At 35.4% G+C, this 27,278-nt stretch overlaps 1 protein-coding gene and 1 pseudogene across 3 annotated transcripts in view; both read right to left on the bottom strand.

Moving 5' to 3' along the window:
- Window positions 1-27,278, bottom strand: part of Ctnna3 (catenin alpha 3) — a 1,561,788-nt gene that overhangs the window by 1,479,621 nt on the left and 54,889 nt on the right. For all 3 annotated transcript variants that reach the window (XM_010605540.3, XM_033766563.1, XM_033766562.1), the window contains 2 exons: window positions 23,130-23,242; window positions 3,103-3,295 (listed from right to left, as the gene is read on the bottom strand). In XM_010605540.3, coding sequence (XP_010603842.1) covers window positions 3,103-3,295; window positions 23,130-23,242 — 306 coding nt within the window. The remainder of the gene's footprint in view (window positions 1-3,102; window positions 3,296-23,129; window positions 23,243-27,278) is intronic.
- On the bottom strand, window positions 21,058-21,195 carry LOC117287086 (annotated as a pseudogene).

The raw sequence follows: 27,278 nt of genomic DNA, 5'->3' as shown, positions 1-27,278 counted from the left end.
AGAATCTCTTTAACTTTTATTGGGCTAAAATGGCTAATTTATTTTTAAAACAAAAGCAAATACCTTCTCATGACAATTATTGTTCTCATGTAAGAATGACAAATGTCTTACATATTTATTACCAGACAGTATGTGGAAACTATGTTGTCAAATAATCACAATTTCAGAGAGAAACAGTATCAGAATAGTGCTCATATTCCTTACAAAGGCTCAGCAGTGAAACTGTAATTATGAGATAATTTTTCATAAAAGCCAAGGTAAAAACTTTACCAAGTTTTATAATATGAAGTGATAAAATGGTAATTTGATTTTTTATTTATTTAACAAACATTAACCAAGTATCTCCTATGTGTCAGATATTGTAAATCAAAAAAGACCTGGTACCTGCTACCCTCAAAGCATTAAGAGTCTAGATTTACTAAATAAGTAAATCAATGTTTACTCTATGGGGTTGTTAGTCTATGAAAGAGATTGTGAGTCTATAAGAACACAGAAAAGCAGTCTTCGGAGGTTAGGAAGCGCTTCCTGGAAAAGACGACCTGAGCTGAGCTTTGCTACAGAAGGAAAGATTGGCAATCTTGAATGAGAAGGGCAATCAAGATGAAGAGAATATCTGGTAACAGAGGGACAGAGGCATGAAGCAACATTTACCGCAAACATCTACTAATAAAAAATAAAAACAGCCGGCATAGTGCCACACACCTGTAATCCCAGCACTTGGGAGGCTGAGGCGAGAGGATCACTGTGAGTTCGAGACCAGCCTGAGCTACATAGTGAGTTCCAGGTCAGTCTCAACTTACATAGTGAGACCCTGTCTCAAAAACACAACAACAAAAAATAAAAAATAAAAAATAAAAACAAAAGAAATTAAAACTTTGAATCCCCCTTATCCTGCAATAGCCACTAAAGAGAATTTTAAATAGAAAGGGAAAATGATAATTTCATTTTTAAAAAAACACACTATTTGGCTTTGGGGCAAAGCTAATGCCATCATTCTGAATTAAGAAAATAATGTTAAAGATCAACAGATGCTGAGAAACACAAGGAGATAAAATATACCGGACTGAGAACTAACTGAAAGGGAGGTAGAATGGGAAGGAAGTGACTTGATGCATAAGAAGAAGAGGTAGCAGGAGAGAGCTGGGAACAGCCAGGAGCAGAGAGCACGACGGGTTCATTTCAAATGATCTTGTGACTTATATTTTCTAGGAAAGGTCTGAAGAATCCCTTTAAAATATAAAATATATAGCAAGGGTAAGAAAAATGGCATGGGGGCTCCTGAGGAAATTAAAAGTAGAACTGCCATACAATTCACATCCAGTGCAGTGACGTGCAAACAACCTAAATGTACCAAGAGATGGACAGAAGAAGACTCTGAAGTATTATATACATACATGTATATATATATATATATATACATACACACTGAAATATTAATCTTGAAAAAGAAGAGACCCTGACACTCGCTATGACAAACCTGGAAGACATTACGCTATGTGAAATAACATGAGCACAGGAAAATATTGCACAAGTCCACTTGTATATGAAATCTAAAAAAAGAAAAGGAAGACCTGAAGAAGATAAAAATAGAGGTAGAGAATAAAACTGTGATTAATGTGGGCTAGGAAGAAAATGAGAAGGAATGAGCAGATGTAGGCCAAATGATGCCAAGTAGTAGCTATAAACTGGGCATAGTGTGCACACCTATAATCTCAACACTGAAGGAGGCCGAGGTAGGAAGATCACAAGTCTGAGTCCCACCTAGACTACTCAGTGAGACACTCTTTCAAAATAAAAAACAAAAATTTAAAAGTCTGGGGATGTATCTCAATGACAAGGCACCCTGGTTTCTAACCCCAGTACCACGAAAAATAAAAGTTAAAAAGTAGCAGATATGTAAGATAAACCAGTCTAGAAATCTAATGTATAACATGAAATTTATAATTAATAACATTGCATTGGTAATTTTGTAAAATTTTAGCTTCTCCTGCCACCAAAAAAAGTAACTATGTGAGAAGATTGATATGTTAATGTTTCACTACGGTGATGTGTTTCACCATTTCACTTATAACGTCAGGTCAAGTAAGTATACCAAGTAAACTTTATTTTTAAAAATAAATGTTAAAATTAAAATTTCAAGAATATATTAAAAAAATCACCTGTATCATACATTCCACCTAACATTTATTGTGCTTTTATGTTCACTGTAATTATTTAGAAAAGACTTTTTCTAAATTTCTTAAAGGTATGTCAAAGGCAGTGAAAAGGAAATATTTGGACATCTCAAGCCTCTTTTATGAAGCTGGAGGAAAATTCAACTTCTTTCCCTCCCAAAATAATAATTTGCATCAAGCTAGTGTATATAAAATGTTTTCTATTGATCAGGTTTTTAAATATCTTGCAGATGAGCCTTACATTCATAGAAAATCGTATTGTCTAAAAGGGGTGGAGGGGTGGAAGGGAGAGAGGGGAATGGGAAGTAACAAGAACCAAAATAGACCATGTACAGGTACCAAGACCCAATGATGAACGCAATCACAATGTATATCTGAAGTGTACCAATAAATTGAATGAATAAAAATATTGTACGATCATAAGTAAAGATATCAAAAGGTGAAATATATGCTATCAGTATGCAATATTAACAAAGGAGCAAATGGGTTATGAATAGTTTACCCAAAGCATTGAAAAAAAGTTCAGTAAATTTAAACCTCCAAAAAATTGAAAAATAAAAAATGTACTGAGGCAGATCTGAAACTTCTATCTCCCAACTGTTTATGAAAACATTATAATTTATTTATGTATGGGAAAATGTGTCTTCAGCTTCATTAGTCTTCTCTTTGTTTGTTGTAGATAAGTTATGGCATGGTGGGGGCAAAGTTGTCTGCAGGGACAGAGCAAATAAAGAAAAGAGCCAGGACTGGGACACTGAGCCTAGGAGCTGTCTAATGAGCCACTCTGCCTCCCACAGCTAGCTCTTCACAGCTCTGTGAAAGACTAATAAACTCAAGCCAACAGAAGCAAAACACTCACAAATCTAAGTCAGTAATTCACACCCTGAGGATATGCAGTTTACTCCTGTCTGGGGGCTACAGTACTCACTTTCTTTGCGAACTTCCCCAAGTGTAGAAGTAAGCTCTTCTTTCAAAACTGTGGCTTCCTGAGCAATCTTCTCTCCCTTGTCTAATAAATTCCAAGTTGCTTCCTCCACAGAAGCTAGAAGGACTCTGGCTCTTTTTGAACGTCCTTTTTTCCTGTTCGAAGGGTTCTGGGGACAATTTACAAGTGTAGTAACCTAAAATTGAAAAAATACAGGTAATTTATTAGATAGTTTGTGAGGAGAATACAGGACAGTATAGCCCAGAAGAAAAGAAAGTATTTCACTATATTATTCATTCCCAGTACGACTGGTACATTCACAGGGGTCAAGTCATGGCACCAAGAGATGCATAATCAGCCATCAGTGAGTTCTCAACTAAAGATATGGACATCTAAAGACAGTGCTTTAGATATTGAATTTCATCATTCAAGAATGCTTGAAATGACTGTGTGCGTGTGTGTGTCTGCTCATTAATTACAGAAACTTCATATGGAAAAATAGAAGAGCTTGATAAAGTAGTCAAAATGGGAAAAGTGATAAATTATGTCTCAAAATTAGCAAATTAGAAAATGAAACGTATCACTTTGTAGCTAGTGACCTATATTAAGAAGGTGACAAAAATAATTTTAACTAAGTTGGTACAAATTGATCAATAATTGGTTGGTATAAGTTGGTAAACAATTTTAATAAAGTGTTAGTCTAAGACTAAGAATAGATATTATTAAAACCAAAAGGGGAAATACTGAAGCATACAAATAGGGGAACAAAGCCCAAATCCTCCAATGATTAACTTTCTTTTCCTTGTAATCTGTCTCCTCTGTACTTCTTCATCTTGTTGAGCTTCTCCAAGTCCCTCTGAGAGTCTCTTATCAAAAGGCCTTTTCGACCACCTCAATCCCCATTTTCTCTCACTCTATCATTTCATCTCATTTTATTTTGTCTAAAAACACAGGGATGGACATTTTTCTTTATTTCTTTATTTTTATTGGATGCAGCCAATACTAAAAATGTAAACTCCATGAAAGTACAATATGTATTGTTCTCCAGCAACCAGAATACTGAACATAGTAGGTGTTCAATAAATATTATGTATATGGCTTGACAGATTTGTTTAATGTCTATATTTTGAGTTGCCTGAATATGTTAATAATAAACATGCATAGCCTTTGTAAACTTATTTAAAATAAAAGCAAATTCCTCACTACAAAAAGATAAGTGAGATGACGGATGTGTTAGTTGACTCAATCATTTTACAACCTATACATGTATCAAGACATCAAAGCATACACCTTAAATATAAACAATTTTTATTCATAGATGATCCTTTAGTAAAGCTGTGGAACAAAAGAAATTAATCTTAACAAAAATAAAAACAAACTCATCAAAAGAGCATTTTATTTGAAAATTAAAATTAAGCATATGCATCTAGAAACAAAAACCTCACACAGAAGTGCTTTATGAAAAATATCAGTTTCCCAATTAAATCCCCAATAGCAAATTGAAGCATGAAAGTCCTCATTATAAAGAAAGGGAGGGGGCAGTATTTGTATCCAACGTTTAAATGAGAAGATCTGGTTCCACCAACTGCCTCACAAGCACAAGGGCCCGAGTTCGATTCCCAGTACCCCCAAAAAATAAAAAATTTATAAAGTTAAGTTAACCAAGATTGATTATGTAAAGGTACCAATTTCCAACAGTGAATGTCATTATATCGTATACATTAAATGTATCAATAAAATTAATTAAAAAAAGAAGACCTGAAACTCCTACTGAAATCAAGGTTCCAATGAAAAGTCCATGAGATGATAGGTATATTGGCTTTATTGAATCTTTCTTCAATGTATACATGGATCAAAACATTATTGCTTCCCATAATTATTATTTGTCAATTAAGATAAGCAAATTTTAGGAGGGAGGGAGGATAGGTGTTAACTAGGCTACATCTCATTAAGTAGGTGAGGCTTCTGACGCTCATGTGTCACATCTATGAGAACATAATATATAGAACCCTTCCTGGTCAGCAGCCCCTAGGGATTTTGCTTGCTGTTTATGGAGCATTAGACATTTGTTTACTCAGATATTTGGACCCACTGCTTAGCTAGGAACTAAGGATCTACAAACTACAGAGGAAATATGAGAATGAAAATGATTTTTGTCTGAACTTCTTTTCTCCTTATCCAATTACCCTCAGTTTTATTCTAATTTGCTTTGTTCCCATATTCATTACCCAGAGTGCAATACCTTATGGTAAGGTTTTATTTCCTTGCTTAGAAAATAAGAAAATCACATTATACAATAATATGATAGAAAAATTAAAAAAGGTAAAGTTTTTTTTTAATTCATAACATGACACAAATATTGGTTGGCATTTAATGTATATTTTCTAGTCTGTTCCCCACATAAATTGGTTATGGGACTCCTTGCCAAAGGTATTCTCTCTGGGCCTAATCTTACCTTGTTTCTGAAACCCCCTCATGCTAACTGTGGTTAAAGAAGTTAACAAAGAACATTCTATGTTTTACAAGCCGCTAAGTAGGATCATGTGTCTTCACATAAAGATGACGACAAGCTTGATTTATTATATGGGCTTCTACAAGCTCCAAAAATTGCATTACTGTCACTCTAATTTATATAGAGTTAAAAGAAATGTGCCCAGATTAAGACAAATTACAACACCTAGTTTAAAACTTGCTTCAAATGAAGAATAAGTATCATTGTCTGAAACATTCCTTCGGAATGTATTTTGAGTGCCACAGTTCATGACACTTCCCACTGCACATTCCTCCTCCATTGTTTGAATCTTCTATGCACCAAATGTTTTCCACCGAATAGCCTGGGCTTTAAAATTAAAATGAGCATTCCAGAAATGCTTTGTTACTTATAACAAATGCTAAAGAAATAAGAAATGTGAGAGCATTCTATAAGAACATTATACTTCCATTTTTTTAAAAAATGCAATTGCAACTGACAAGTTATTCACTTGTGCAAGTCATTTGAACATATCTTCATTTAAAATGCCCAGTATAATCATTTAGCATTGACTAAAGTGACAGTTTTTCATGATTCATTTTATTTCAGAAAGTAAATATGGGTGGGCAATCTGTGGCAAAAGAAGAAACCTAAACTTTCTTATTTTTCATCTCAACTCAGCTAGGACTATAAACTACTCCCATCAGTGGCTATGATTCACTAGAACAGATGATTCTCACCAAGGAGGTGGGGTTCATATGTTACTTGAAAAGGTCTCCCAGTGTTGAGAGAAAACCAGCAGAAGTAAATTTAACTTCCAAGTTATTCTGTAAAATAATTCATATTTCTTTTTTCACAGAAAATATACTCTATTTTTATAAGGAACTCAGGCTTTAATTTTGAACCTACAGCAGAGATGATTCTAATAAAAAATCCAAGCTTATGTTTTACTAACTTTACATTTTGTCACTGATATATAATATTCCCCTTTCTCTGTTTTTCAAAAATTAAAGGTCCTCTCATGGAAAATCTCCAGGCTTTCAGTTTGAGTTTCAGTTTGCTGACTTTCCTTTAGTCTATAAATCTGTGCTAGGCTATACACACCTTCAGCAAAAATACAGGAAAAAACTCCTCACTCAAATGGGGTTAAATTAGAGGTTTCAAGTAATATGAAGAGAACAGAAATTCCCAATTTTAAGTTTAAAATTCCAAAAAAGCATTTGTATTTTAAATTATTTACAATATTTATATTTTCAAATTTAGAATTCAAAAGGTGTTTTTTTTCATCTTTTCTAATTCAGGTGTGCTTCTCTAGGTTCTCCAAAGATACTAAAAACCAAACTGATGTGCTTAGTAAACCAAGCCTTCAACTGTTGTTATACAGAGCCATGCTGACTGACACACAATAGGAACACTGCAGACGTGACATGGGGTTGTGATTTACTTTCATTTTTGCATCAGTGCAACGATTGCTTTAGCAACTCAGATACTAGCTTTGTAGAAAGTTTGTAATACTAACTTGGATAAGACATTTATATTCTATAACCATGTTCTTTCCCAAATTAATTCTACTTTTTCTTTTACTTCTTCATTGTGGTGACAACCATGTTAACAGCTATGTCTTCAGGCGGAAACTCAAAGGTCATCTGGGCTCTTCCCCGTCTCTCATCTTTGTCTCCCAGGCCTTATCATCCACAGCACAGAAACAGGGCCTCAATCTCTGCCTGTCAACTAATCTTTTTTTTTTTTTTTTTTTTTTTTTTTTTTTTTTTTTTTTTTTTTTATTTTTTTTTTTTTTTAGTTTATTGGTACTTTTTAGGTATACAGTACAGTTCCATTCATCATTGGTATCTTGTGCCTTTACATGTCAAATCTTGGTTCTCATTTTTCCCCCTACCCCTGCCCTCCCTTCACCCTCTCCAACCTCCCCTAGTTACAAAGACTTTGTTTCCATTTTTTCCTTTTCTTGCATTTTTTTCTTGTCCCTATTTCCTTTCCCCTACCCTTCCCACTTCCCCTTCATATTGTTATTTCTTTAAAGTGTGAGAGAATTCTGGCTCCTGTTGAGTCTTCCACAGAGAGGCTGTGAAGAAGTCACTACTTCCACAACAGTTCCATACTCCTGATAGGAGGCACCACTTTCAAGTCAGACTTTACTGACACACCAGCAATAGCTTAAAACTTACCAGTAGTCTTCTGCTGCCTACAAGATAAGTCCAAATATTAGCAGGGTTTATGAAGCAATCTCTACTCTTACTCCTGATTCAATTTTCACTCTCATCTTCCATTTGTGTAATTTGACCACAAACTACTTGGACACAGAATAGAAAACATTTGCAATCTCAACCTAGAATGCCTTTTTCCACTCATAGATGCTTCATGTCATTAATTAAAGTGTCACATAATTAGCCATTAACATACTGCTCTTTCAGCTGTACTGTAACATGGTTTTAGAGGCTGCTTTTGCCAAAAGCAATAACTCTTCACTTGGCCCTGCAAATGTTGGATGAGTAATTAAAAGCTCAGCAACAATACCTTAATTCTGTATCAGTCTCCTTTTTTACCTGAAACTTTGGGTCAGATTTCTGCTCAGTTCTGCAATGTAGACATATTATTCACTCAAGGAGTGTCTGTCTGAAAATATGAGGCTAATTAGCCTTAAATTTATCTAACCTCCCTTCTCCCACTTCAAGACTAAAGACACCAAGGTAACAATAAAATATTTTCAAGATTCCAAGAATAGTGAGCGACGCAGGCAGATCACCCCATGATGGAAATGTCACCCTCTTAAAAAATGGGAGCAATCATCCCATCATAGAAATTGAGGCTGGTCCCTGCAGGGAAAAATTAAGCCCAAAATGGCTACGCTATAATTCAGGCTATGGAGGGGTGATTTCCAAGGGACTATAAGTATTAAGTCAGCAAACTCCACTGCAGATGCACTTCATGTCACAGTGTAAGATACCCACAGAACCAAGGTCAATACTAGCACATACCTACTACTGTGTATTTTACTATAAACCTGGACTGCCGCAAAAGCTGGTGGGCTGGCTGAGAGTACAGCAGCTGGGAACCTCATGAGCAGCTGGACAAATGAGGCTAACTTGGGTGCTAAGAACTGCTGCAAGTGTGTGCAGCTAAATAAAGAGGTGGACTCCACCTAAGCAGCTGGGTGGCTGGACAAATAGTGATCTGAGCTGAGATGAGCTGAACTGAGCTGAACTGAACAGCTGAGATTAAAGACATGTCAAGACATTCCCGAAGCTCTGTGTTTCTTCTTTAGCTCTGCATCTCTTCTTTGGGCTTCTGTATCTCAAGTAAAGCCTCCCTAGCCTAAACTGCTGGCAGGACAGTCCCCTAAGCAGTGAGAACCCAACTGCCCCCTCAAGTGATAATGACTACTTTGCAGTTAGCAAGACCTTGAAGAACCAGACCTGAATAAATGATAAACCAGACCACAGATTGATCAAAACTGCATAACTGTGCATACTTCTTGCTTTTATTCTTCTCCTATTTAATTCTGAAGTTCTAGTTCAGACCCTCAGACAGCACTGAGGATGGTTGGCCCCTTTCATCTCCCCAGTATGACTATACTCGATAAATTCCATTCCTCTCTTTCACCCTCACTTTTCCAGTTTAATTTTGGGAGCAAGTAGCCAGACCTGGTATTTTAGGATTCCTGCAGTCAGACCCCACTAGCCTAGGACTTGGAAAACAATACCATGAACTCAATAAGGCAGGGGCCATGTTTAACTCATCTTGAAAACCCATAGCTTAGTGCACTGTAAATTAAAAATAAATACATAATGTTTGATTTACTAGAAAAAATGAATTGTAAATTTTAGAAGCCTTAAACCAAGAGTCACAATATTGGGTAGTTTATACAAGGTTACCAAGAGAGCTGGTTCCTATGCCAAAATTAAAATTTGATTTTAGAGGTAGCACATGGTAACTTACATCAAAATTAATTCTTTAATGAGAGAGGTTTTATAAGTCATTTCCTCCATCAAGCATTACAAAAAGCAAATTATCACAAATTCTGAATAAGTAAGCCTCCATGCATAGTTTTTTGGGACCTGATCCATTCAAAGTGATATAGAATTAAGTATATTACAGTCTTAATTTTTCCAAAAAATTAGTTACATACTAGTAGTTCATTTTCAAACTATAAATTTAAAAAGAGATGGAAAACTCTTAGTATTATTATTATTTATTTTCACTTTTTACCAATCATTTTATTAGTTTGTTTTTGCTGCCAAAACAAAAAAACACAGAGTAAATAAGTGAAACAACAGAAATTTATTTTCTCAAAATGCTAGAGTCCAGAAACCTAACATCAACGCATCAGGAGATCTGGTTTCTCCTTGAGTTGCGGATGCTACCTTCTATGTCCTCCATGTGGGCACACATTGCTAATGACTCTCCCTGTACATCTTTCTTTTTTTGTTGTTGTTTTTTGAGACAGGGTCTCACTATGTAGTTGAGACTGACCTAGAACTCACTATGTAGCCCAGGCTGATCTCGAACTCACAGCGATCCTCCTGCCTAAGCCTCACAAGTGCTGGGATTACAGGCATGCGCCACCATGCCCAGCTCTCCCTGTACATCTTAATCTCCTCTTTTTACACCAGCTGTGATGGATTAGGGTCTATCTTAATGACTTATTTTAATTTAGTTACCTCTATTTCCAAATACATTCAGTCACATTCTGAGGCACTATGTAAAATCAGGGCTTCAGCATGTGAATTCAAAGGGGAAAGCTGTTCTACCTATTAAAATCTTTACTACAAATGGCACAAAAAGTATAAAGCAATGATTACCTTGTTTTAAATATACAATTTAAGGATTTGGGTTTTTTGGGGGTTTTTTGCTAGGTTGACAACCATCACTAATATGAGCTATTAAGGACCAATAACAAAGCACATGTAGACTCCTTCCCAGTTCTCCCAGCCTTCTGTGTCACCCAGGTTGTACAACAAAGCAAAGAGTTTTATATGTCAAACACATAAACAACTCTAGCTAAATGTTCTAATCCAGGAAGTATACTTATTTATTGTATAAATATGGACTTAACGCAACTACGAAATGACCACACACTGACGCTAATATCAAATATTAGTTTCCTCCATTTTTTACTCAACTACTTACCCAATACAAACAAATAGACAGAAGCGATTTTAATTTTACCATTCGTGGGCCAGTGTTTTAGCTCAGTGGTTCTGCTGACTGCCTCACAAGCACAAGGATCCGAGTTTGATCCCCGGTAAAAAAAAAAAAAAAAAAAAAAAAAAAAAAAAAAAAAAAAAACACTAATAATAATAATAATTTTACCATTCGCTTATTCAACAAATATTGATGGTGCACCTACACTGTGCAAGAGAATGTGGCAGTGAGCTTCATTCTATGAGGGAACAGAAAATAAACAAATGCATCAGTAAATGTATGACACAATAAGCAAGTACTGATGCCTGCTATGAAGAAAACTTTAAAAAGATAAAGGAACACAGTAAAGGACTCATTTAGACAGGGTATCAGGGAAGGCCTCTCTAGTAAGGCAACAAAGACTCAAGGAGGTAAGATATATGAACATCTGGCAGCACACAACCAAAACAGGGAAACATCAAGTGCAAAGGCTCCAAAATAGAAGGTTCATAGCTCAAGCAGAAGAAAGGCCAGTGCCCCTGAGCATAAGAGAGGTAAGGCCAGGTGCCAGCACCTGCTACACAAGTGCAAAGTCCCAAGTTCAATCCCTGGTACCAAAAAAAAGAAAAAAGAGGTAAGGCCAGGGCTGGGGATTTAGCTCAGTGGTGCCACTGCCGGCCTTGCAAGTGCCAAGTCCCAAGTTTGATCCCTGGTACCCCAAAAATTTGAGAGAGGTAAGGCCAGAGTTAGGTGCCAAATCATGCAGGCCTTACAAATTACCACCAATACTTTCCCTTCTATTATGACTGGAAGCTAGTAAAGTTTTTGGAATAGCAAAGCAATGGAATCTGACCTAAAATTGTAAAGGATCATTTAAGATACTCTGTGAAGAACAGATTTTGGAGCGGGCAGGGACGGAGAGAGGAGACTGAGGAACAGAAAAAGGGATAGCAATCAAGCTCCTGTAGTAGCCCAGGTGGAGGCCACACTGAATCGTTTCAGGCAGCAGTGGTGGAGTTGGTATCAAGGATAGCTATATGGCACACGGTCTAAGCTGTAGAGTGAGTGGAAGTAATACATGAGGAATTTAAGGAGAGTAAGGAGGAAAGGGAATCAAAACTGAGTGCTAAGCATGATTGGCTTGCCTATCTGAGTCAGTTGTTGCATTAGGGTCTACTATACAATTCTGAGTGTAGTAAGGATTGGAGATATGTTTCTTATAGCTTACTTTTCCATTTTAATTATTCACTATCAGTAGTTTTTCTGATCTTACTAAGATTTCAAAGAGCAATAACTTTTTAATCAGAAATGGGATAAGCTTTCCAAAAGTGTATTTTCCAAAGTACTGCTAGAGAAGAAGTCACAGGACTGAGCTTTGAGGCATCCCAACATATTTAAAAGTAGTATTTCTCAGGAAACGCAACTATTAACTTATTAATCCTAGAATATGTGGGTTTTGTAATTTCAAATGTAAGTATTATATATAAAAGATGACTGTTTTATATAGAATACACAAATCCATTGAGTTTTTCAAGGATACAAAATAAGAAGTGAAAAACCCAATCAGACAAATGCTGATGCTAAAATGAAGAACAGCTGGACCTCACATCTAGCAGTTCAGCACATCCATGCTCTCCCTTGGTCTATCTAGCTCAGTATCCTGCTTTCAGCAGTGACTTATGGTAAAATATAGTTATGACCTCCCCAGTTCTGTGTTCCAGCTTTGTTTGATAATCATTTGTCCCATCAACCATTAAAATTGAGTGATCCATGCCATTTGCTTTTCCAAACACAAATTTATGAAGCTCTTTCTACATTTCACTTCCACTGTCTATTGCCAGATTCCCTTTTCCCTATCTACTTCACATTGTGAGATTGACTCTTTCTTGATCTCTTCTAAACACAAGATTTTATTGTATTGAAAATATTTGTGCGTACATACATATATAGTATTTGTGGATATATATAAAGTATTTATAGATATATATATATCTATAAATATGTAGATATATTTTACTTTCTCATGGAGTATAAATAAGAGGAATAATAAATATTAAGGAACAAAGGCCACAGTAGATTGTGCTTATATTTGTAGGGCTCATGATCTTAGAGCAACACAAATGTGATCTGAATGCAGTCCATCTGTGAGTTAAGTGCTAATGCTCAGTTTAAAATTGATTCAGTTGTGTCCACCTCTACGTCAAAGAAAGGCATGTTTGTCCTGCTGTTTGTGAAAATAAGTATCAGTCACCAATCTTGAATTTCAATGGCATCACTTACTTTTAATGCCCCAAAGTTCCTTTTTGTTTTTACCATGGTCTCTGAATTGCACAGTACCATCAAATATGACACATGCCATTAATTTAACCACTTCTTTTCACAATGTAAATATAGATAATATTTTGTCACTATTGAACTTTCCAAATCCAGGCCTGAGCCAAAAGTTCTATAACTATGAATTAAATGTTCTCTCCACAATTCATGTTGAAATTTAATTTCCATTGTAACAGCAGTGAGAGATGGGACCTGTAAGAGACAATTAGGTCATGAGGGCTCTGCCATCATAAATTAATTAGGATCATTATCACATGAGTGCATTAATTATATAAGGGAGGAGTTCAGTCCTATTATTCCTATCTCTTCCCCTTCCTCTTCTCTCTTTTTCTGCTTCTCCTTCCCTTCCTCTTCCTCCTCCTCTGTTTCCTCCTCCTTCTCATCCTCCTCAACATGTGATGCTTTCCACCATGTTATGACACAGCAAAAAGGCACTCACCAGAGGTAGGCTCCCAGTCCTGGACTTCTCAGCCTCCAGAAGTACGAGCCAAATAAACTATTGTTCATAATTTCCCTGTCTGTGGTATTTTATTATAACATCAGAAAACATACTAAGATGCCTATTATCCCAAGCATAGAGCTGATGGAATAAATACAAACATGGATCATCTTTGAGTTTCAAACCTGACTTTCTTGGTCCTAATCATGAAAACCACTAAGAAAGTCATTAAAGGAAAAGAAAATTGTTGTCTAAATCCTTTTGGCTCTCATCTCACAAACTAGATCAATCTCATAAACTAGATCACAGATTAGCTAAGTGGTGCTGCTGCCTGCTTTGTAAGCACAAGGTCCCAACTTTGATCCCCGGTACAAAAAAAAAAAAAAAAAAAAAAAAAAAAAAAAAAAAAACTATCACAGAGTTTTATGAAAAAGAAGATCTAGTCAGATATGAATAAGAATTGGGGAAGCTCTCTCATCCTAGACCGAAGAAACTATTAAAAGAAGGAGTTGATTGGTAAAAGACACAGGTAAGATATATGTTTTTATTTCCTTTCTCTGGGAGTCACACAGACTAGAGACTATGTTAGTTTCCAACTAACACAGTTATTTGGAAAGCACTGAAAGGTGATGTACTTTGATTCCATTTATCTTTGAGACTCTGGGGGTAGAAAACAGCTTCATGACCTTCCCTGCACAAAACTTTTGTGTGTTCATAGTGTAATCTTGGCATCATAGTACAAATAGGTAGGGGAAAGGCCAGTTTAGTTTTCTTAATTCACTCATGATGCCCATGAGACATAGATAAAACCAGACATCCTCTACCCCAAAGGATAATCAAAATATGTCTTTATTGAAAGCTGTTGAATCTACCATGCAATTACCACACCAAAGAGCAAGGTGATAATTTGCAAAGGCAGAGGCTAAGACAGATGATATCAGTCACTCATTGGAGGATGTAACTGAGACTCTGGATCAATAGTTTCAAGCTAGTCATTCTAGAGCAACAGCCACCAAGTGTTCAAAGGTCACTACACGGACTACAAGTAACATGTAACACTCCCACCTCAACCCTGTTTCCGAGCATTTTATCTAAAGAGACTGGGCATTCACCAAAATAGACTGTTTATATTCTTAATTCACACCATTTTATTGGCTGAAATACCCAAAGCATTTATCCCAAATCCCAATGGGTAGAAGAAAATGAAGGTCAGATCTCATAGCAGGGAATTTAGAGGAGGGAGGGAGATGAGAAGAACGGGAATAAAAAAGAATCAAGATGTATTATGTATGTGTACCTACTCCCTAAGATGAATTTAAACTTCCTTTACAGCAAACGTAATAATAAAATTTTTTAAATTCAAACAAATGAACTGTTTAAATTTTAAAATTTAAATAAAGGAACTAAAGTGTACTATGGGTAAATTTGCAATTCCCTACAAATACCAAAAAGGCAAACTACATTAAATATTTACTTCTATTATTTGGGTGCATCCTAATTTTACAATGTTAAAAATGTGAAGTGGAGAATATAGGAAAATGTATCTAAAGTGGAGAAAAACAGTATCTTGAAAGTGAGGGCCAAGAACTCAAACTGCTTTTTTAAAATTTTGAATATCATAAACCTTAATTTGAAGAGGACTCACTACTGTTGAAATGAGACAGACAGACAGACAGACAGACAGGGTGAACTATAACAAGGCTAAAAAAATAGAAGGGATACAATTTTAAGACAAGGTTTGAACCAACAGGTTGAACCCTGCTCACTGCTGGCTGATATAACGGCCAACGCAGCAGTTTTTACATTTTAGTACCTGGGGGCTTTTAAACTGCTGCTTACTGCTCCTAACAGAGATTCCAGCTGAACTGGTTTTGTGTGAGGCCTGAGCATCAGGATTTTTAAAAACTCCCCAGGTGATGTTAATGTGCAGCCAATGCTGAAAACCACTGGGCTAACAGAATTTCAACAGTAACCGGAATTTTCTGAATTGCCTACTTCTCACTCTTTCCCCAAGTGAGGCTTTCGTGTCTCTCATACGACTTGGCTACAAACCACTCTATCATAATTTGTAGCACAGGAAGCTCTCACTGTGTCAAATATTACCTATTTCTTACCATTCCTTAATAAATGAATGCAGAATATTTCTAGGAGAAAATGGTCACCCTGGAACAAGAGTCTGCAAATTATCCCTAAACCCAAATCTAGCCACTTGTCTACTTTAGAAAATAATTCATTTTATTGGAACACAGCCACATCCACTTGTTACATACTGTCTATGGCTATTTTCACAATATAACAGTAGATTAGTTGTAGCAGAGATCCTAAGGCCATCAAGGCTGAAACTATTAACTATCTGGACCAGTACAGAAAAAGTTTGCTAGACAAATTCATAGAGTTTTCAAGCTACAACAGAAACTGCTGAGACTAGGTGGGTGTCCTGAAGTAGCCCCGGAGAATCCAAGAAGGGTAAACTCATATCTCAAGCAATGGAGATGACTACATCTGGGTAAATATTGGACTCTTCTATCCTTTCAGCAAGACAAGTTGCAACTGCTCCCATCACTCTAGCAGTTTCCACTTACAAAGCAGGTAAATCTGGGCTTATTAGTCTACACAACCTGGCTGCCTATTAAATCAGTTTATAAGAGAAAGGTCATATCCCAAAGCTAAGTTAGAAATTAGTACCAGTGTAATAAGTGTGAATTCATCATGGAAAAAATGAGCTGTGATTGAAAGGATAAAATATTAACAGAACTGAAGTAGATGGGATATGGTCAGGACACCAGGATGGCAATAGTGGAGTGAGTACAGAAAGAATCAGAGTGTGATAGAACAAAGGACTAGGAAGCAGCTGGGAAGAACTGAAGAATTTGCAAATGACTGATAATTGTCCCCTGCTAATCTCTAACTGCTGTGGTAGGGCATCTTGTAAGCCTGCCACACATGCTCCAACGGGACTCACACTGTATTAACCAACTAGCTATTAATTTTTCTTACTCTTATTTTCATTTAAAGAGTGGCTTCTCTTTTCTCATTTATTTGTTTCTCAAGAAATACTACAGCCTAGCAACCTTCCCATAGGAACAGTTTTCTGGCAGTAAAAAAATGCAGAAATTGAAGCATTCAGTTTCTTAGAAACAACTCAGCTATACCTTAAACTTTAAAATGTTATATTGAAGCAAAATGAAGTTCATTTCTTCATCCTACCATAAAAATAATGACTTTATACTTATGAAGGCTTGAGCCCTTAAGTACTTAAAAGATATTTAATTTACTAACTTTTAAGGACACTTTTTGAGATGACAGTCAAAACTCAAATATTTTCTTTAAACTACACAAACACCTTACATGTGCAGAGTTGTAACCTTCAAGATTAATTCTGATATAAATTCTATTGATAGAATAATCTGAAAGGACACAAAAAGAAGTTTGGAGATTAAACCAAAGAAACATAAATAAATGATATCATGCTTATTCAAAAATGACAGAAAACAACCACACACACACACACACACACACACACACACACACACACACACACACCTCAAATTATTTTCTGAAACAAATGAAATTATGTTCTAGGAGGAAAAAGCCAAAGAGGACAGTCACATCTTGCCTCTGGAACCCGGAAACCATGCAGATTTGTGTATAACAGTAGAAAATTAACCCTTCGGGCATTTGGCACTTAGCTACATAAATTGATATACATGACTGTTTGCTTTTTGTTTAGTTTTTAGCTCAAGGAGAGAATGAAATTTTGTTAAGGGTGAAATATAGCAGAGAATCTTCATAAGAGATTCAATTGCTGATTCAACTATAGAACTGTAGCTACCTACTGCTTAACTTTCAGTATGTAGTCAACTCCCAAAAGGCTAGTGAAGTAGCTAAGGACATGCTGTCTCAAAATATGCCAAATTGGTATATTTATTATTTCAAGATGATATCACTGAAGGAATTGTTCCTTTAGAAAAGGCCATTGGGCCTGACTTTCCCTACATGTGGTAAGTCATAAAGATTGTGTGTGTGTGTGTGCATGTGTGTGTGACATATCCTTTACATACCAATGTTGGTTGGAAGATAGCCTTGATCACCAGAAACTAGTAATTTAGCCTGGAATGAACCTGAATAAATATACTCTAAAGTAATTTATCTCCTACTAGCTTCTATATCCCTCCACTGTATATCTCTTAGTAACAGCCCTAGAATTTACTGTCCTAGTTCAGATATCCATTTTTCCCATTCTTCCTTTCAAATCTATTATTCTTTGTCTAAAGTATAAGAACATCATACTTTGGTCATTTCTTCAGACTCCACTCTCTTGTAAAAATCCCCATATACATGTAAAGTTACTAAAATGCTTATTTTCTTCTCTTGTTAATCAGCTCTTACATTAGCTGAGTTCCTAGATCTAATCAAAAATCCCATATTAGAACTAAGGGGAGCAGAGATTTCTTTCTCTCCTACAATGGTAACAGACCCAACTCATTATCAACCCCCAGAGGCAGAACTCTTATGCTAGAGCACCTCTGTGTTCAGACTCTTTGCCAATTTGTAAATGAATGTTGTGAAGTCAATTTCCCTCCACCCCTATAAAGTCAGCTATGACCAGGGTGACAAAGTGAAATGAGAGTCAATGGAGACTTACTTAACAAAAGGAATCCCTAAACAGGAAGCAATGGGAAAGTAATAGTTATTGGGGCTGTTCACAATATTTCTATTCTCCTCTGAGCACAGACTAGGATTGTACATCTATCATCCACTTTGGCCACATGACTTGCTTTGATAAAAGCATTATGATTGTAACTAACATAAATCACATTTAGGTAGACATGTTAAGAAGTCTTGCATGATTCTTCATGTTCTCATGCCCCTGTTACAGTAACAGTGAAAGTACATACCCAGAGGGAGTCCATATTAGCCTACGTCCCTGATTGTCTTTATTGAGTGTAGATCCTAGCCAACTCACATCAGACCTGTAGCTTGAACAGGAAATAAATATATTATTAAGCCTCTGAGACTTGGAGATTGTCTCCCTATCACCATATAACCTTGATTTTGCTAACTGACCTAGGGATTACCATATATTCTTAAATTTGAGTCAGTGAATATTATAGAGTATATAAAAGTTATCCCCAAGCAAAATCCCAGAAAAATGGGTAGAAGAACAATGGAGTAGAAATGGGAAAAAGGCCAAAAGGACCTACAAAAGACAGGGGTAAGATCCTGAGAAAGAATATTTTGTTATTGTTGATCTAACTATATATTTACCTCTTGAAAACATGGAACATATTTATATCAGAAAACACCTTTGAATCTTTGTACAAAACAACCTTAATAAAGATAAAACGGTATAAGGAATTTGTATTTTAAGGGATTTTTAGTAAGTCAATCTTTTAACTCCCATTCAACATGAATTTGACATATAGCAAATTATATTTTGTGGCAAATAAGATTATTGATGATTCTATTATGTAATGACTATAACATGATCTAGCAGTTTATGTCCCCTTCAGAGAGTATACAACATAGAGATGTAAATTTTTTAAGCACAATTCTGCGTAAATATACTTTCTGCATTGCAATGCAAAGCTTGGATCTTGAAAGTGATAAAGTGCAGATGCCTAGAGTTGTGATCATAAAAATGTAATTGCTGAGAAAAAAAGTTATTTCTGTTCCATTGGAAGAATTTATTATAGAAGGACGCAACTGTATAAGTTATCACACAGAGAAAATGAAAGTGAATGACTGAAATATATACCAGACTCAACATCCCTGCAAAACAACTTAGTGATTTACCTGTGCCCAAGAGAAAAAAATAGATTAACGATAAATCAGGTTCAGTAGAAAAGACTATAAACAGAGCAGATAAAGATTTATGAATAAATGAGTTTAGAAGTTGGAGTGACATAATAGTCTCTATGACCAATTACTCCAAAAATTAAAATGCAATTTTAAATTTGAGTTATATGCAGAGATAGTAATTTCTGTAGAACTTTGAATGAAGAGGAATATAGCATGAAGATAAGCGATAAAGAAAGGTTAGAATTTTCAATGAGACTACTAATTGATAACTTTACCTGGTAGCAGTATGAATTTAGTTTTTACATTTTTGGGGGTTTTTTGCGGGGGGCATTGGGGATCAAACTCGGGTCCTTGTGCTTGTGAGGCAAGTGCTGGAACCACTGAGCCAAATCCCGGCCCAGCAGTATGAATTTAAAGATAATAAATTTGTATTTGAATGTTTTTCAGTGTAATCAGAGTTTATATCTTATATTTAAAATAAGCCATATAAGTATTCAAATTTAACACTCTTTGGAATAATAGCCCAAAACTGGAAGCAATCTAAAAGCCTGCCAATAGATAAATTAATAAATAAAATATAGGATGTGTATACACTCACATATGTATATTATTAAGTCATTTTTAATAAGGAAGCTGTGCCATCTGCCAAAACAGATGAGCCTGGAGATATTATGTTAAGGAAAATAAACATACACAGAAAGACAAATACTATACAATCTCACTTACATGTGAAATCATAAAAGTAGAGAATAATATGTTGGTTTCCAGCAGTGAGGGGTTGGGAAATGGGAAGACACCAAAGAGTACAAACTTTCAGTTATAAAATGAATTAATTCAACCTGGCATGGTGGCATATGCCTGTAATCTCAGCACTTGGGAGGATGATGCAGGAGGCAGCCATGACTTCAAGACCAGCCTGGATTATATAATTAGACCCTATTGATAATTCAATAAATTATTAATATGATTAATTTCATATGACTTGGATAAAGCCAATGCCTACTGTAGATGGGATATTGTTGAAGCAATATGCCAAACCACTTGGTAAGAAATCAATAAACATTTTCAAGAATGCTGACAATAATCAAGGAAGATAAAATTAGCTTTACATTAACACGTAAATGAGAACTATCTGGCATAAAATAGGTACTTAGGGGCCAGGGATTTAGCTCAGTGGTGTCGCTGCCTGCCTCACAAGCACAAGGTCCCGAGTTTGATCCCCAGTACCAAAAAAAAGAAATAGATACTTGGTTCTATTTCCCTGACTCATCTACTTGTTAATCATAAAAACTCTGCATCTAGGCACCACATCAGAAGCTCCTAAAAGTAGCATAATCACTCTTTTTCTAAAATTTGCATTTCTTTCAAATTAAATCAAATAATTTCAGGTCATTTTTACCCATTTCATTTTTATGTGGAATCAATAAATGTATATAGGCAGGATTATAATAGTTTTAGAACATGCCAGAAAACACACAAACTGTGACCAGTATACTCTGATAGTATAAATTTCTATTGACTGCTATATCAATGTACTTAACTAAAACAAAAGACCTATTAGTTGCTGTTAGGATGTAAAAAGTAGTTTGGCAACAATACTTTCTCCATCATAAACAATAAGTCTGCATCCTTTGTGATTAACAGGTCTTAAATGACCAACTCAAATATTCCACTGTTATGGAACAAATAAGGTTTATGCAGTGGTGTTAATGTATCAGCCATCTCCAAAATGAAAGTCATTTCCTTACTCTATCTCCCTATAGTTGTGTAGGAAAAAAAATCTTAAATGAGTGGTGATAGCTCATTTAAAATTTTCCTCAAAACACTTGGTGATAGGTATGAAAAAGCCTAAAAATCACAACGCTGCCCATTTCTACACTTGATCTTAGCCAAAAGGCTGAGAAGCAATTGCCCATTTCTTTTACATTTAGTAACTAATCTGAGAAAAATAAATCCAATTGATGACAAAATTTAGGTACAAAGATGTTCAGCCCAGCAGTATTTATAACAGCAATTCATATACTCTGTAGATATATCACTTAAACATCCAAAAATGAGAGACTACTTTTTTAAAAAAGTGATAAAGCTAAATGATAATATAACTGAGTAGCATTTTTTTAATTACTCTTACAAGGAATGGGGAAATTATCAAATATCATCTTACATGAAAAAGTAGGCTAAAATCTACATATACAGCACTTTCTCCACTTTGTTTACATGGGTATTTTATGTCTATATAAAAATATATATTATTCACATTATAAAGTACTAAAAAGATGACAAAAGCCACCCATAATTTTACATATTACAAGTAAATGCATCAAGCTGGGGATTTAGCTCAATGGTTCCTCCTCACAAGCGCAAGGTCCCAAGTTCGATCCCCAATACCCAAAAAAAAACAAAAAAACAAAAAGAATCATTAGCACTTGATGGTAAAATTGAGTTGTTGGTTTTTTTCTCTTTCCCTACCTCTCTCCCTCAGGGTGTTTGTCTGTTGGTGTCTTCTAATTTTTTCAAGGAACTTTATCAGAAAACAATGAATAAAGGCTTTTTATTTTTTCCTTCTTAACATGAACCCATCCTGTAGGTACCTGAGACTACTAGCTTCTTGCTAGTCATCAATATCAATTTCTTACCAGATATCAAAATCTTTAAGACTGCCAAAGTTAATAATGAAAGTATCATCAGTGAAGCACAGGTTTTGAATTGTCTTTCCAGTAGCAGATCTCACTGTGTGCCAAGTATAAACATGTACAAAGTCTGTTCACAGAGGTACCCCCTTCTTGCTATTCATCTGACAGAGGATACAAGCAGAACATTTTTAAGGTCCGACATAAGGTCAATGTCATTTTGTACCCAAGTAAACCTTGACTGCTACAAATCTTTAGAAAAAGGACTTAGGAAGCATGACTCAAGTTAGATCTAAAAGGGGTTCCCTCACAAATTTTGGGTTGTGGATGAAAATTTAAATCTTTATCATCATACAATTTTCTTCAAACTCTACTTTAAGAAAATCCAATACATGAAATCTGGATCAGATCATCATTCTGCATATTATTAAAGGATTACTCACTTTACAAAAGACTTTATCAAAGAATTTCTTTAAATAGCTCCTTTTCGCATACTTTTTCTGTATTTTTTTTCAGCTTTAATTGAGTTTATTGGTATATTTTAGGGATACAGTACAGTTACATTCATTGTTGGGATCTTGTACCTCTACATGACAAGTCTTGATTCTCATTGTTTCCCCTTACCTCTGCCCTCCCTTCACCCCCTTTCTGTATTTTTAAAGATAGCTTCCTATTTTAACAAATAAACAGCCATTTCCCTTGAAGCAAGTCAAAGTCACTGGAATTCTGTATATACTAAACATTACTTTTAGGGCCAGGGTTTTAGCTCAGTGGTTCTGCCGCCTGCCTCACAAGCACAAGGTCCTGAGTTTGATCCCCGGTACCAAAAAAACATGGCTTTTAATCATGTTACTTGCCTTACTCAGTTTTCATGACTATCAAACAAGATCGTTTATATAAACATAGTTTGAAAACTATATTCTGTTAAAAGAGAATTGGGAGAAACTTTCAGAATTTTATTATTAATACCAAATACATATTTTTAACTTTTAATATATTTTTTAATTTTAGAAGACATTCATATGTAAAAATCAAGGCCATGGGCTGGGGATTTAGCTCAGTGGCACTGCATCTGACTTGCAAGTGCAAGATCCTGAGTTTGATACCTGGTACCCACCCCGCAAAAAAATCAAGTCTTTCCTTGGATCCTTATTTTTTCCATGTTTTATAACTATTCTGCATTAACTGCATATAAGTTCCATGGTTTTCATACCTGAATTATGAGAGGCTCCAGTAGCTTCTCTACAGTAAATGTTTGGACCTGCAGATCCTGAGGGTCGATATTCAGTGTGATAGGTGTTTGAGACGACATGCTTCCTATGCACCCTATTCACAAACATAAAATGTTTATTAGTAAAGAAAAATACATTTGAAATAAGAGCACTCAGAAAAGTTATGGAAGTTTGTATTCAGCACCTTTTCCTAATATCAGCTATATCTCTCAGAGAATCAAGGTGCCAAATCTACCATCTGAGAAATGAAATACTACTTAGGTACACTAACAAATTAATCTATGCTAGTAAATTCATAACTAAATTAAAAACCCATCAAATGGGTTTGCTCTTGATCAAAAGTGAAAAGAATTGCCAACTTGATGACGTATGTCTTTCACCATGCAGTGCTTTTTTTTTCATTATGTTTATTGGTATTTTTATGTATATCGTAGTTGCATTCATCATTGGTATCTTGTACATTTACATGATGTATCTTGGCTCTTATTTTTTCCCATATTCCTGCCTCCCTTTACCCCCTCCACCCTTCCCTATTTACAAAGAATTTGTTTTCATTTTTTTTCCTTTTCTCATGTTATCTCTTTTCCCTTCTTTCCTTTCCCCTACCCTTCCCACTTCCCCTGCTCCTTTAGCCCTTTTCTTTCTATTTCATATTATCAATTATACAATTTGAACCTTATTTACACTTTTAGCTTTTCACACAAGAGTAACTATATGGTATTTACACATGTGAGCTCCTAATTTCACTTAAGGGTATGGCCAGAATGTGCATCCAATTAGCTATAAATGTCTCTGATTTTCTTTTTTGTTGTTGTTTTTTGTTTTGGTTTTTTTTTTTATTGAGTTTATTGGTACATTTAGGGATACAGTACAGTTACATTCATTGTGTTTTTTGTTTTTTTGAGACAGGGTCTCACCATGTAGTTGAGACTGTAGTTGAGACTGACCTGGAACTCACTATGTAGCCCAGGCTGGTCTTGAACTCACAGTGATCCTCCTGCCTCAGCTTCCCAAGTGCTGGGATTACACGCATGCACCACCACACCCAGCGTGGTTTTCATTTTTTTATGGCTGAGTAGTACTACATTTCATTAAAAAACCCACATTTTCTTTGTGGATGTTTCAAAATTTTAGCTATTACAAACTATGCCACTATAAACATGGGTGTGCATATATCATTGTGATGTGAGTCTTTTAATTCTTTTGGAAAGATACCTAGCAGAGGGAAAGCTGGGTCAAATGGGACCCCTAATCCTAGTTTTTGAGGTGTCTCCATATTGATCTCCAGAGTGGTTGCACCAGTCTGCACTCCCACCAACAATGGAGAAGGATTCCTTTCTCCACATAACCCTGCCAGTATTTGTTATTGGTTAATTTCTAGATAGCAGCCATTCTCTCTGCAGTGAGGTGGAATCTCGTGATTCTTTTCATCTGTAGCTCTCCAATGACCCAATGATGTTGAACATTTTTTCATATATTTATATGCTACTTTTACTTCTTTGTCTGAGAAATGTCTGTTCATTTCAGATGCCCACTTTTGGATCAGGTCTTTATATTTTGGGGGCCTGATTTTTTTAAGTTATTTATATATTCTAGATAGTAGACCTTCATCTGAGGAGTAGCTGATAAAAACTTTTCCCCACATTGTAGGTTTTCTCTTAGCTCTGTTGGTGGTTTCTCTTAGAGTGCAGTAGTTTTTTAATAAAATGAGTTCTCAGTTGTTGATTCTTTCTGCTAGTTCCCGTGATACTGAAGATTGGTTCATAAAGTCTTCCTATGCCAATATCTTCAAGAGTTCTACCTAACTTATCTTCCAGTAGTTTAGTGTTTCTATTTTAATATTTATATCTTTAATCCACTTGGATTTTAGTTTAGTGAATGGTGAAAGATAGGGGTCTAGTTTTAATCTTTGGCAGGCTGTTTGTCCAACACCATTTATTCAAGAGGATATCTTTGCTCCAGTGAGGATGCTTGGCTCCTTTGTCAAATATGAGGTAGCTGAGTATAGCCAGAGTTGTGTCTGCATCTTCTAATCTATTCCTCTGATCCTCAGATCTATTTCTTTGCAGTGTCATGCTGTTTTTATCACAGTGGCTTTGTAGTATAGTTTCAAGTTGGAGACTGTGATATCCTCTGCCATGTCTCTGTTGCCTAGAATTGCTTTTGCTATTCTAGGTCTCTTCTTGCTCCAAATGAATTTTTTGATTATTTTCTCTAGTTCTGTGAAATATACTGTTGGGATTTCAATAGGGATTTCACTGAACCTGTATGACAATTTTGGAAGTATGGCCATTTTCACCATGTTGTTTCTTCCTATCCAGGAACAAGAGATATCTTTCCATTTTCTTATATCCTCTTTGATCTCTTTCTTCAGAGTGCTGTAGTTTTCAGTGTAGCAATCTTTTGATTCCTTTGTTAGATTGATTTCTAGATATTTCTTTTTTTGTGCTATTGTGAAAGAAATTGTTTCCCTAATTTCTTAGTGAGTCAGTTATTTTTGTATAAGAAGGTTATTAAGTTAAACGATGGAAAACAGTTCTCCATGTGACAGAAACCCAGAAAAAAGCAAGGATAGCTATCTTAGTTGTAGGAAAAGTCAATTTCAAACCAAAACTGATTAAGAGATACAAAGAAGGTCACTACATCCTTATAAAGGGAACAACCCAAGAGGAAGAGATGACAACCGTAAATATATATGCACCAAATATTAATGCCACCAACTATACAAAACAAATATTAAGAAACATGAAAAACCAAATAAGCACCAATTGTGGTGGGGAATCTAAATACCCCACTGTCACAGATAGACAGATCATCTAGACAAAAAATCAACAACAAAATACTAGAATCGAACCAAGCTTTTCAATGAATGCACTTAATAGATGTTCCACCCCACAAAATCAGAATATACATAATTTTTGCATGAACATGGGTCATTCTCCAAAATAGACCACATACTAGCTCATAGAACATGTTCAGGTAAATTCAAAGGAATTGAAGTTATCCCGTGTATATTATCAGACCATGGTGCAGTTAAGCTCGAAATCAGTAGCAAAAGAAACTGCAAGAACTTCACAAACACATGGAAATTGAACAACACTCTCCTGAACAGTTAATGGGTCACAGAGGAAATTAAAGAAGAAATTAGTCAGTTTTTACAAATAAATGATAATGCCAATACAACATACAGGAATCTATGGAGCACAATGAAAGCAGTTCTATGAGGGAAATTCATAGCACTGAATGCCCACACTAGGAAAACAGAGTGAGTTCAAATAACCTAATGATGAATCTTAGGCTCCTAGAAAAAGAAGAGAAAGAAAAACAAAAAGCTCATTAAAGGAAGGAAATTATAAAAATGAGAGCATAAATCAATGCAATGCAGACTAAGAAAATGATGCTAAAAAATCAATGAATCAAAGAGTTTATTTTTCAAAAGAATACATAAAATTGATAAACCCTTAAAGGTGTAGGGAAAGTGGGAAGGGTTGGGGAAGGGGAATAAGGGAAAAGAAAAAAATATGAGAAAATGGAAATAAAGTGTTTGTAAACGGGGAAGGAAAGGGGGTGAAGGGAGGGCAGGGACAAGGGGAAAAAATGAGACCCAAGACTTGTCATGTAAAGGTACAAGACCCCAATAATGAATGTAACTGTACTGTATACCTAAAATGTACCAATAAACTCAATAAAAAAATTGATAAACCTTTAGCCAATTTATCAAAAAAAGGAAAGAAAAGGCTCAGTTCTGTGCAATTAGAAACAAAAAAATCTGAATTCATAACAGAAACCTAGAGGATCATGAATATCTACTTAGAGAACCTATACTCTAATAAAATGGAAAACACAGAAGAAATGGACAGATTTCTAGATACTTATGAATTACCAAAGTTGAATGAAGAAGATTAAAAAATTCTAAGCACCCCAATTATAATCAGTGAAATTGAAAATGTAATTAAAAATTTACCAACAAAGAAAACCCCAGGTCCTGATGGCTTCACTGCCAAATTCTACAAGACATTTAGAGAACTATTGACACCACTCTTTAAACTTTTCAATGAAATTGAAAGGAAAGCAATACTTCTAAAATCATTCCTGGAAGCAAGTGTTAGTTTGATTCACAAACCAGAGAA

The sequence above is a fragment of the Fukomys damarensis genome, unplaced genomic scaffold, assembly GCF_012274545.1.
Source record: "Fukomys damarensis isolate Sample0158 unplaced genomic scaffold, DMR_v1.0_HiC HiC_scaffold_20, whole genome shotgun sequence".
Classification (NCBI taxonomy): Eukaryota; Metazoa; Chordata; class Mammalia; order Rodentia; family Bathyergidae; genus Fukomys; species Fukomys damarensis.
Note: the sequence above shows the minus strand (reverse complement) of the source record. Positions and strands in the feature narration are given on the sequence as shown.